Genomic DNA, 13,442 nt, shown 5'->3' on the forward strand with positions numbered 1-13,442 from the left:
CACACACACACACACAATAAATAAATGTAATAAATAAAAATAAATAAATAATTAAAAAAAAAAAAAGAAGATAACTGCAAGCTAAAGACAGGAATGAACTTCATGACTATGTGGAAACAAATCAAAATGGAAGGAAAACACCAGTAGAGTTTTCTGGGCAGTTAGCAGCACGTCCTGACCTCCTCCCACTCTCACGTCCTACAGCTATGTCTAGAGCCATACAAGTTCCTGCCAAGAGACATTCTACACATTTTTCAAGAAAAAAAATGGATTTAAGAGGTGATATGATGAAATTCATTTAAAAACACGATTTTATGTTTATTATTATTTTTTTCCATGTTTTTTAATATTTCATTTATTTGGTACAGGGTCGTGCTATGCCGCTCATACTCATGGTTTTGGTGGCCAGCACAGCACTCCTAGGGGAGGACCAAACTTGGGTCCTTGTGCTTGCCAGGCAGGCGCTTAGACGGCTAAGCTATCTCCCTAGCCCTCATGAAGATTTTTATTGACAATCCTCTTCACAAAGAAATCATACACTTAAATCCCACAGTGGCTATGATGTAAATTCAAGATATTTTATTGTGGCCAGCTCAGCCTGCCCTGGGGGTGGGGCTGGCACAGGTGGTGCCTGCAATCGAACCCAGGTCCCTGCAAGTTTGCCTAAGCTTACCTAAGCAGGCACTTTGGACCCGTGAGCTTTCTCACTAGCCCATCCCCAGCCTTTATGTTTCTTTTTACAAAGTTACTGGCTGTTTATTATGAACCATTTGTAGCTTTTTTTTTTTTTTTTTTTTTTTTTTGTTTAGTAGTTTATACTATAACTCCTTGTCACAGAGACTTGGATGACAGGAAGCTGTATTCTGTGTCCTTGGATAAGTTAAAACAAAGCAGAATTTAGCAAGATATTTCAGGTATTTTTCTGACACCATTTTTGTCCTTTTCAAACAGTCACTTGATTGCTCACACGAGCCCATTTTGTTTTTGAGGCACTGGTCATTAAACTAGAGTTGTTCTACCACTGGGTACATCTCATCTCTTTTTTTCCAGTTTGAGACAGGGTCTTGCTAAATTGCCCAGGCTGACCTTGAACTTGTGATCCTCTTGCCTCAGACTCCAAGAAGCTGGGATTGCAGGCATGCCAAACCAGTCTGGGCCACTTTGTTTTCAATGGGGAGGAAGATGAGTCAGGTGAAGCAAGATTCTGTACAAATCTAGAGAGGGTGACTTTCTTAGCAGTGCTATCTTGCTTTGAATGAAATGCCTCAGTCCAAAGTCAACAAGGATGTTGTCAGTGTAGAAAAGAATGTTTGAAGCCCAAAATATGGAGCCTCCAACACTAATGTTTTTTTTCCCTGCAGGGTCCAGTTGTTCTCAGTCTAGGTTATACATTAAAAAAACTAAATACTGAAAAAAAAATCCCAATGACCAGATCTCACCTCAGACCAATTTCATCAGAATCACTGGGGATAGGTGTCTGACATTAGTCATTTTAAAAGCTCTCCAAGTGAGGCCAATATTTGAAACTGAGACTGCCCTAGGGGTTGGGATGGACTTTCAAAATCCCCTCACTTATGCTCCACTTGGGAGGAGATAGATTACACAGGATGGCTGTGTGGCAGTCAGTCCCAGGTGGACTAGGCTCTGGACACCTTTACAGACAAGAGGAGAATGAGTCAAAACCAGAGAAGGCAGTGCAAGAGATGGCTCTCCTCTCCTCAGGGGAACACCTTCCTCCAGGACTGATGATTCCTGGTGATTAGAACCAAGTCCCAGGCATTTTTCTTAGAATCTTCAAATGGCTATATTTAGGGAACACCCTAAACACAATTTGAGTCATCAGATACTCATGTCAAATCCTATCAAATTACAATTTTATAATCCAGTACATAATAACATATTATTCTTTCAGGACACAGGAGAATTCATGATGTTTAGACTTTTCTGATGAAATCTTAGAAATCATGACTGATATATTCTATTAACAGCGTTTGAGATTTCTTTCTTTCCAACTGTTGATTTTGGCAGGTAGAGGTCTTTACCACAGCTGTTTTAAATGATATTTCATTGTGTAGGCTTCGTAATTTGTATGTCTACCCAAACACAACAGGGGCAGACTTGAGTCCTGTGTCTGGACAGAGGACATAGAAACAGGCTTCTAGTGGGGTGGGGTGGTCCTTGGGAGCCCTTCTGTTCAGGGAGGAGTCTGGGTAGATGACTTCCAAGGTCGCTTTGGCAATGATACTGTAGGATTCTAGATGCATGTCCTGTGCGTTATGAGAACATATGTCTAGGATATAGGATGCAAATAATCACATTTTCAAATAACAATGATATTTCCATAGATTCCAAAATACCTTTTATTCATGTTTTACTTGATTTTTTGGTGTGTGATAGGTGGGGCAAATAAAGTTTTTTAGATGAGGAGACAAGTTCAGAGCAATGAAGTAGTTTACTCAGTGTCACCAACGTCGTCTGACTTAAGTTTCTTGTTCTCCCCCACTGGAGCGGGGCTGGGGAGGTGTCATCCTTGGCAACACAGTGGAATCACCTTGGGGAGCTTGAGAAAGCTGCTCCTGCCCAGACCCAACATCACAGACTTGACTCAATCTGGATGTTGGGAGCCACCGCACCGGACACTGCTGCATCTCTAACGAAGACAGCCATCATCTGCTGCAGCAGAAACCTTGGGTTGTGGCCACATCTGCAGGCTGTTAAGGTAATCTGCTCATAGTTCAATTTAGCAAAACAGACAGCTCTACTAAAAATCCAAAAGCCTGCTCCAGGGAGATAACTATTCACACCAGCGGTATTTGCATATGCTGTTCTTTTCAGGGATAAAGCTGCAGCACACTGTGATTCCTCAGTCATGCAGATTAGATTGCTCTAGACCAGGTCAGGGGCCGCTGTGAGCAGGTCTACACGTGGTGCTTGGGCACTTGTTTCTGAATGTAAGGCGAGGAAAGACAATTCCTTGTGTCAGTAAAGGTCGGAAAGCATACACAGGATGGGTGTTCTGGTCAGTGTCCCTCTCTGACCAGCAGTATGACACACCACACCAGACAGCCGCAGCGGTGCGTCCTGAAGAGCAGTCTTCATTTTCAGCTGAACATCAGTAAATGTTTTCTTGTCACTAAAACGTCCTCTTTATGAATACTACTGTACACATAATGTACTAAATGATTTTTGTTTGCTTGTCTTCTTTTTTTTTCCTGGAACCGGGGATTGAACTCAGGCCCTTGCGCTTGCCAGGGAAGCGCTTATTCCACTGAGCCATCTCCCAGGCCCCTGCTTGTCTTCTTAACAAAACTAGTCATGTGTATTTTCCTCACCTTAAAGCAACAAAAGAATGAATGCAAAATCCCCTTGGAACATGTTTTCATAGGGGCTTTCAGAATTTATTTTTTTTCCACTCTTGATATTTTGATGTACTTTCTTTTGATAAAACACAATAAAAATAAATTTGTTCATTTGTAAATTATATAATCACAATGAAAATACACAAACAATTTTTAAGTTACACGTCTGTTAATGTATTCAGAATTTATTCTTTATAACTATTACTGATACTAAAAATTATAATAATGACAGTGAAGTCTAAAATTTATCAAGTGACTGTGACAAGAATTTACTATTTTCTGATAAATTTTAGACAATGCAAAACTAAAAAGATGGAATAAGATCATATAAATGCATACCATGCTCTAATCTTTCATAGTCTGAATCCAGGAGAAAAGTTTTAAAGCGATTAGATACATAATGGAAGGCCAAGAACTTTAAGTAATAGAGATTGAATTCAAACTCTGTAGGATACTGGTTGTGAACCTGAAACACACAAGGAAAAGAAAAGAGTAAAAATCAAACAGAACAAAAAAATAAATGCAATGCCACTGAACGCTGATCTGACATATGCAGAAGACCATTCAGTTATACACTGAATAGATACTTAAGTCTCTACCATGAGTAGAGATTTGAAGGGAACCAGCTATTTTTTTTTTTTAATTGGATACAGGGTCTTACTATGCAGCTCAGACTTGTAGTGATCCTCCTGTCTCAGCCTCCCTAGCACTGGGATTACAGGTGTTTACCACCATGCCTGGGGTTCCAGGGCTGGCACCACATGCAACGCCATGGCCTGAACTTGGGTCCTTCTGCTTGCCAGGCAGGCACTGAGACCAATGGGCCATCTCCCCAGCCCTAGGAACCAGCTTTTTGAGTACTTACTTGTGCCAAACATCCTATTAGGGTTTTTACACATATCATTTAGTTTTAATAACATTCTAAGACAGGCATTATTACTCTCACTTCACATTTGGTAAGATCTAGGATCAGCAAGATTATTTACCCAATGTCATTCATCAGAAACTGAGTCCAAACTTCAGCACTGGCTTATGAGGTTCCAAGATCTGTGTGCCACTCACCAGATGATACTGTGAGAGGCACCTGACAGATGCAGACTAACTTACAGTCCTTGCTTTCCAGGCATCTGTGGTGCACTACTATGAAACACAAGAAAAACTACTTATAGAAGTCTGACTGAGAAATCTGAGAAGACACTATGGTGGCCTAAGGAGACACCAAAAGACATGTCCTGGGCAAAAGAATGTGTGCATATCTGCAGCAAACCAGGAGCCACAGAAGCCACACAGTTTAGAGAAAGAGCTATTAACCAAAAGAGTGAGTCCCTGGGAAAAGAGAACAAATGAGGGTAGGGTTCAGATAGATGAAACACCTTTGGCAATATGAGGGATGGAGGAACGGATAAAAAGAAGGATATGCTCAAGTCCTGAGGGAAAGAAGAGCATATGCTCTTATACCCTTCTTTTTATCAGTAAATTAGGCAGCAAGGTCACTGGACACAAGAATAAGGATGAGGGAATATGGGAGGGTAGGGCAAGGCAAGGTGTAGAAGTCTTCATACGTCACAACGTACTTCAGACAAGCTGCACGCAGACTCTGTGGAGCCACCTTCTGTTGGTAGATGCCAGGTTGATGACCTTGTGACTCGCCCCAGTCCACCAAGCAATCTCTCCCTGCGCTGTTCAAACAAACTGCTCACGACCATTTACAAACTTTGGCAGAGATAAGCTCCAATCAAAATGTACTTGCTTGAAAATTGCTTCAGATGAACACTACACGGGGATGAGGAGTCAGCCTCTCTCCATGTTCATCTGGCCACACAGAATGAGTAGGTGTGTGTTACACGTTCACTGTCCAAAAGCGTATTGGCAACTTAAGTTATGATCTAGCTGCCACTGACTTACCCAAGTTTATCATCTTACTTTCTGTGAGGATTTCAGTGCTTTTCTTTCTTCCTCAAAATTTCCTTAGGGTTTTTCTGGTGAATTAAAATTTTAGTTTATAAGTAATGCAAAAATAAAACAATTTAAGATGCACTGAAAGAAAGTAAAATATACGCAGTGGGCTTGTATCTAGTGGTGTTGTTTCCCTGACAGGGTTCTAAACAGCTAGGTCTTACACAATCCTCTATGTTGTTAAAACTGTAAGCATTTGTATTAAGTATGAGTTTACGCATCAGTGAAAATGAAGGGATTAGGTATCATGGGTTTCCTGTGATTATAGGATATGAGCAACTAATTATAGGACCAAATATACTTGAAGTGTTGATAGTTATAATTAAATAAAACTTAGGTCAATCTGGCAATCTGAGGTTCAACATTATTATTTTGGAGCATTACACTGGGCATAATGATAAGTTTATCTTATTAGAATTAGTAATCTTTTTTCTGTTTCAATTTGGAAAATAAATTTTAAAAATATCTTTTCTTTCCTTGCTCTTAGTCTCAACTGTCAGTCATGTCCCTTAATACACCAATTGTCATTCAAATGATAGCCCTGGGCTAGGGATAGTTCAGCGGCACAAGTGCCTGCCTGGTAAGTGCACCTGAGTTCAATTCCCAGTGCAAAAACCAAAACAAAAAGCTAGTCCCTATTAATACATATGAGTAAAAGACACATTGCCAAGAATTATCAGCCATGTGTTTGAAACAAGCGGGAATATTCTTATGGGAGTTAATAGCAATGTCTTTTACTATAATAAATTTTAAAAATTAAATATTCAACATATTTTCATCGTTCCTTATATGTAGAAGATGGCCCTGGGTTAGGCCATGCACTGGGCTGTTTCTCGGTGTTCTAGTTCCTTTCCTAAGTAGTACTCAGACCTCAAGTTTTCCCCTTCACCCGTCTTTGAATGCCATAAAGACTTCTAGTTGAAGCTCCTAGTTTGCAATCAATAGCACTGCTGTAAGAAGCCAGTGTACATGAGATGAAGAGTGATGACAATGACAGTCACTAGTTGGACAGAGAAGGGGACACGCCACTGCGGGTGGAAATTTGTTCCCCATCATCTGAGTCCCGTGGAGGAGAAATCTGCAATGTGCTTGGGCAGCGTGAGACCTGAAGACAACTGTCTTGGAATACATCTTCAGCTGTCACAGGCCTGCTCTTGGTTCACTGTTTACAGGGGAAGAGGGGGCCTGGCCCTAGCTCAGTCCTTTAAGTGGCTGCTTCCACAAAGCTGTCAGCCTCAGGTTCCTGGAGTTCGAACCTCACAACTCTCCCGCTGGCCAAAAGTGCCCTGAAGGCATTCGAGGAAGAAAAACAAAACAAAACAAAACAAAACAAAACAAAACAAAACAAAACACCCTTATTACAGGGGAAGAATTCAGAGTTCTTCCTAATGACCCAGGCTACAGTTGCACTGTCTACATTTTTCTTAACTATTCTTCACAGAAACTACTTGATATCTGTCTTTCCTGCATTATTCTGGTATTTAATATGCTCAAGAATATAATTTTAAAATCTCATTTCTGAGGTAAAGTAGGATGGAAACGAAAATGAGTATGACCTTAAGTTGAACTTATAGGCATTTTAGGGTGATCCCGTTAGGAATAAAGTCAAACTCCCGTACAAGTGAGAAACTGCCTCCACAGCCCACGTTCCTGGGTGACTGGCTTCACCACAAACCCTGCCCTCTACAATTATGGCAGAGATGAAGCCTCTGGTACTCACCCTGCTGGGGCTGGGCTCGGGGCTTGAAGAGCACTGAGGTGTGCATGTGGGTGTGTACCAGTGTGTATTACAGTGCACAGCTGGCTGACAGCTAGTCGGGGTTAAAGCAAAAGAGTCAACCTCCAAATGGGCTCATGATCAGGCTTATTTGAAGCAGAAGAGAAGGTACAGATTAACTTATTTTTACTCTTCAGCAACAGTGTAGGAAACAAACAAATGAAAATGTTTAATGGAAAAAATAAATCATTTGGGCCTGAAGGCTGGGTTGATTAATACCCAGATACCACATTTGGAATGTGACACTGAGAAACACCGGGAATTTTCTGACATGTTTTTCAACCAAACAGATAAAGAAGTGAACAGCTGACTGAATTTACAAGACAAAGATTGGTGACTAGGTTTCCACTTAGCAAGAAAAATCATGTTCTCCATTTAATAGAATGAAATGACTGAACAATGTATGATTGGTGTATGTTTTTTCAGAAATGACCAAACTTCTCCGAAATGGCTATACAGTATTTTTTATTCCCAGCAGTAGTGTTTGAGAATGCCTTGAAGAAATTGTGGTCAGTTAAAAAACCAGCCATTACAACTGGTGTGTAGTATTATTTCACTGTGATTTTTAACTTGTATTTACTAATGAAGAACAATGTTGACTACCTTTTCATCTGTCTAATTTGCCATTTGTATATTTTTATGTAGTCCAAATGTTTTACTCATTAAAAAATATGGCAGTTTTCTCATTGAGTTTCAAGATTTATATGTACTAGATGTAAGTCCTTCTATAGAAATAGGCCTTATAGACTGACCAGGAAGTAGTCCCTTTGCTTCCATTTCAAGGGGAGAATTTCTATAGAATTTCATGCTTGCTAGGTAGAATTTGTCAGTGAAGCCACTTGGGCTTGAACTTTTCACTGTGAAAGGATTTTAATGATATTTCAATTTTCTTAATAGACACAGGTCTGTTTAAGTTATGCTCTTGAAGAAGTCAGCCACTTCTTCAGTGGGCTATTTCTTATCTTTGAAGGAATTTTTCCACTTCATGTAAACTGATTGATCATTGGTATAAAGTTGTGATGTCATTTTTCTCATTTCTTATATTGGTTGTGTCTTATTTTAGTCTGTTAGACTTTAGTCAATTTTATTGATGTTCTCAAATAATAGCTTTTGGTTTTATTAGTTTTCTTTATTGTTGACCACAAGAATTTGGGGGCCACAAATAATTTTTTTTTTTTTTTGTACTTAGGACAGGGTGTACAGGATGTACAGGGTCTTACTGCATAGATCAGACTCATAGTGATCTACCTGTTTACAGCCTCCCAAGAACTGGGATTATGGGTGCGTGCCATCACGCCCAGTCTCAATCACCATCTCAGCGTACCCTGGAGGAGGGCCTGACCGAACTCCCAGCGCCTGTATCTGCCTAAGCAGGCACTTTAATCTGCTGAGCTATTTGGCCGGCCCTTCTTCAAATAAATTTGAACCATATCATATTATATAGAATTGGGAAGACAGGCATGTCTGCAGTAAATTAATTCTGTACAAGCATTCCCCTAACTATGCTGATGAATTTTTAGGCCTCTCATAGACACCAATCTGAATTCTGTTGTTCAAAATAATTTTTTATTTATTTGACTGAAGATAAAAAAAATACAGATTTAATAAACTAAACTATGGAATGAAAACTGCCAACTTCACTTACTAATAAGAATTAAATTTGAAATGGAATTTGGAGAAACATGGATTTATAGGGTCTCAATTTTTGCCCATGTGCCATTAAGTTTTTTGTAAAATTTAAAAAGACCCATATAAATAAACTATGATTCAAATCCCAGGAAAGATAAACATTCTGGGAATAAAATGTAACAAAACTGGATTTTGCTTTCAGGTATTACAGATATTTCATTTCATCTGAGACAGGGTCTCACTATGCAGTTCGGGCTGGCCCTGTGCTCACTCTTGTGCCCTCACGTTGGTCTCGAAATTGCAGCGATTCTCCTGTTTCAACCACACTGCCTGGTTCAGGTATTACAGATATTAAACTATAAAAGACAGTATATAACATGGTACCAAGATGTGAAAGACTGTAGGTATAGTAAGATACTATAAAGAAAAATAAGCAACTAATATTATTTCACAGATTAAACATTAAGCTTAATTGAACTGTGTCAATTCTTTTATATAGGATTTAAAAATTATTCCCTATTATATGGGCTCAAATATTAAAAGACAACACAAAATTGTTTTGCTATGAAAAAGCTGGGGCCATGTAAATTTTTTTTTACCAGTTTTCAGTTGAATGGGAAGCACGCAGACGCCAGGAATTCTTGAACGTACCATGTACCCATCAGCCGCAGTTACGTCGCCAACAGGACTAGATGAATTTTAGAGGGCTAGACCTCAGGAGCGCAGCTTGGCTACTCACACACGAGCTCACAAGCAAGCCTCCTCTTGAAGGCAAGCAGCTTTCTCTCTCTGGAGGAAGGTGCTCCAAAGCGCTGCACACAGTAACCACGAGGAGAAGTACTACCATGCCAGCCTGGAGTGATCCAATTTACAATGTGAATAAACTTTGAAGGTAAAGTTAAAATTCTTGTGTTTTTAAATAAGAAAAATGAAAAAGTGTACTCCAGGATGCTCTTAAATATTTATGCTAAGGCTCAAATAAAAGGATGCTTCTTAGGCTTCATGTTTTCATTCATACTATACATAGTAAAAAAAATCTTTATTTATGTGCTTGGTACAGGGTTTTGCTACACAGCTCAGACTCATGGTGATCTGCCTGTCTCAGCCTCGCCTGTGCTGGGATTACAGGTATGCACCACCACACCCAGTTTTGGTGGCAGCTTGGTGAAGGGGCTGGCACAGCCTGCGGTACCAGGGATCAAACTCGGGTCCTTGCACTTACCAGGCAGGCGCTTAGACCACTGAGCTATCTCCACAGCCAACTATCCATATTATTCCTTTGGTATTATATTTTATTTATTTAGTTATTTTTAAAAAAATCTGCATTTCTTGTCTTTTTTAAAAAATTTTATTTATTTGTGTGTGTGTGTGTGTGTGTGTGTGTGTGGCCAGCTCAGCCCACCAGGGGGCAGGGCTGGCTGGCATGTGGTGCTGGGGGATTGAACCATGGTCCCAGTGATTTGCTAAGCTTGTTCTAAGTAGGTGCTTTAGACCACTGAGCCATCTCACTAGCCCTGGTATTATATTTTAAAAATGAATGATAAAATTTTATTTTTACATTTTGGATGTATTTCCTTTTGAAAGATTTGACTGAATTATTTTAAGAAAGGGAAGCATTCTGCAATGATATCATTTGAACTAAGCTAGTTTCTTTTAGAAGCAACAAAATTCTGCCAGATGTTGCTATTATGAAACAGTGATCTAGCATTTACAGTTCATCTGACACCTGGATTTACTGGCATAAACAATGGCTTTTTATATGATGAGGCAGTTCTAATTTAAGATCAGTGCTTCATCTGTTTTCTTTGTAATTTTATTAGTACTAATGGACAAGTCCAGGCACATGTCCATGGACTGCTTTTGGCATCCAGCGTGTTAGAAATGGTTAACAAGCAGGGAGCACATTCCATCTAGAGCAAGTTTCACTTGTTCCCGTGTAATTTTGAACTTATTTTTAAAATGTTATTGGCCCTGGCTCTATTTTGTCCCTGAGAGACTGGGGATAGCACTAATTTGAATTATTTGGCAAAAGCCAGAGTCATGTAAAGCAGCAGTGTTCATCTGAAAGGCATTCAAAGAAGGCATTTTCTAATGCCTAAACCCAGTATGCAGGAGATGATGAAATGTTACCTTATAATTAAGTCAGCAAGAGTCCGAAGCACTACTTGTTAACTATAGACTTCTTAGATTCCTGTTTTCCAATGAATAAACAATTCCCCTTCAGCACAAAATAATTTGCTTCACAAAAGCTGATACCTATCACAGCCACTCATCCTTAAAGTACTGCAATTAAGGTAATATGGTCCCTTTGTCATGACTTGTCCGCATTCAGGTTAGTATGTATGAAGTAGTAAGTTAAAGCACAGTTCAGACAAATTTAAAATTTTTTACATATATTTCAATTAAAAATATTAACATGGGGCTGGGGCTGGGGAGATAGCTCAGTGATTCAAGCACCTGGCGGGCAAGCGCAAAGATCAGAGTTTGATCCTGGGTACCACATGCCATGCCAGCCCTGGAACCCTGGGTGTGCTGTGCTGGCCCCAGAACTGGGTGTGGAAACACACATCTGTAATTCCAGCAATGGGGAGGCTGAGACAGGAGGATCACTATGAGTCTGAACTGTGTAGTGAGACCCTATATCCAATAAATAAATAAATAAATAAATAGAAAAAAATTTTTTTAAAAAGCTCAAGTACAAAAAAAAGTTAACATAGTAGAGCTAGAATTGAAATAATATTTAACAGAGCCTTTAAACTGTGAACAGTATTATTTTCTACAGTTCCTGAAAAACTCACAAACTACTGAACTTTCATTAAAAGCCAATCTACAATTCTCACACTCCTGGCTATAATATTAGCATTGTGTTCCACATGAGGGTTATTGGGCACAAAGACATTCCCATTTGCGAGAACACTATGTCCTATACAAACATCTCATATCTCTGCCTGACTGTCAGTGGATTCTCTGTTGACTTTAAGGTTTAGGTATGCAGAATTCGCCAAGTTGAACACAAGCACTAAACATACTTTGTAGTATATTTAAACAAGCCAAATTCAGCTGTACAAGCTCAGTTCCCTGAAATCCACCCCCTGTTAAAGGAAAAGGATTTTTTTTTTTTTTTTGCGGAACTGGGGATTGAACTCAGGCCCTTGCACTTGCCAGGGAAGCACTTATTCTACCGAGCCATCTCCCCGGCCCTGGAAAAGAATTTTTAAGAGGTAAAAAATTCAAAAGGGAACAGGGAGAATGGGAGGACACAGTAACAGGCAAAGACAACTTGGCACAATTTTCAAACATGGAGAACAGATGAAAAAAATAGCAATGAATGACAGCAGAGGAGAGGCAATACTGAGATGCCTGCAGGAGGAGAAGGGTTGGAGAATCTGCCCTGTATACGTAGAAAGGCTCAGGACACAGGGGCTCATGGACTGAACAATATAGGAGTAAAATGGGCATAAAACTAGGCAGCTGTAAAATAATACCGTCCCCCCCTGCAATAAATAAATAAATAAATAAATAAATAAATAAAACAAGCTAGGCAGGGTCTTTCCAACTTTGTGTTGTTACATGATTTATCCTCTTTAGAGCAACAGATTAGAGGTGCCTCCCACCCTGAAAAACCAACCTGTCAAACCTCTAAAATTGGGAAGCGCAGGCACAACTGGGTTAGCAATGAGACTTACCATACAACAAGTAGAAATCTACACATTAATTGGGATTTCCCTACATCCATTTCCTGTCCTGCTTGTAGAAATTAGGTTCTGGGCATCAGACTGATAAATTAGCCTCGGAGAAACTAGAGAATAGGGATAGTTGCTAGAGAATAGAGAAACAGATAGCTGTTGTTTTCTTTTTCTGGACCTGCAATTTACTGAGAGGAGGGATTTCTTAATGGAGTATAATTTTCAGGTTTATGGAAACACAGTTTACATAAAACTTACTTTGGGCATTGAGTTTGATTAATTTTGAATGCTGTATATAGCTGAGTAACCATCACGATGAGCATAGAGAACAGCTTTCTGATCCTCATTGTGCTCATGCTCCTTGTAGTCAGCTGTCGCCCCATCACAGACCCCAGACAATCACGGGCTCACTTTCAGTCACTATGGTTTAGCCTTTCTTTTTTTTGGTACTGGGAAATGAACTCATGACCTAGTGTTTGCTAGGCAGGTACTGCATCACTGAGCTATATCCCTGGCCCAGATTTGCTTTTTGAAAAAAATTCATTTAAATGAATTTATCTACTATGTAGTCTTTTCTGCAGACTAACCATAAGATTCATTATTCTATTTCTTTGCTTGCTGAGTGTTCCGCTCAACATATGGACTGTTTTCATACTACTTCTCTGTAGTCATTCCCACCGCCTTGAACACTTGGTAAGCAATGACTTGCTCTTTGATCTTATCATTGTGAGAATGTTCTATAATTGGAATCATACAGTATGTTATCCTTTTAGTATAATGATCTTGAAATTTATTCAAGTTATTGCATGCATCAATAGTTCATTTTTTTTTGGCAGAACCGGGGATTGGACTCAGGCCCTTGCCCTTGCCAGGCAAGCACTTATTCTACTGAGCTATCTCCCCGGCCAATAGTTCATTTTTAAAAAAAATTTATTTTTGGGCCGGGGAGATAGTTCAGTAAAATAAGTGCTTGCCTGGCAAGCACAAGGGCCTGAATTGAATCCCTGGTTCTGAGAAAAAAAAAAAAAAAAAAAA

At 39.6% G+C, this 13,442-nt stretch overlaps 1 protein-coding gene across 2 annotated transcripts in view; it reads right to left on the bottom strand.

The window, feature by feature from the left end:
• Sbf2 (SET binding factor 2) overlaps positions 1 to 13,442 on the bottom strand; it is a 508,807-nt gene that overhangs the window by 13,350 nt on the left and 482,015 nt on the right. For both annotated transcript variants that reach the window (XM_004634868.2, XM_023719341.1), the window contains exon 33: positions 3,699 to 3,825. In XM_004634868.2, the coding sequence (XP_004634925.1) occupies positions 3,699 to 3,825 (127 nt within the window). The remainder of the gene's footprint in view (positions 1 to 3,698; positions 3,826 to 13,442) is intronic.

This window comes from Octodon degus, unplaced genomic scaffold, assembly GCF_000260255.1.
Source record: "Octodon degus isolate 3935 unplaced genomic scaffold, OctDeg1.0 scaffold00067, whole genome shotgun sequence".
In the NCBI taxonomy this organism is placed as follows: Eukaryota; Metazoa; Chordata; class Mammalia; order Rodentia; family Octodontidae; genus Octodon; species Octodon degus.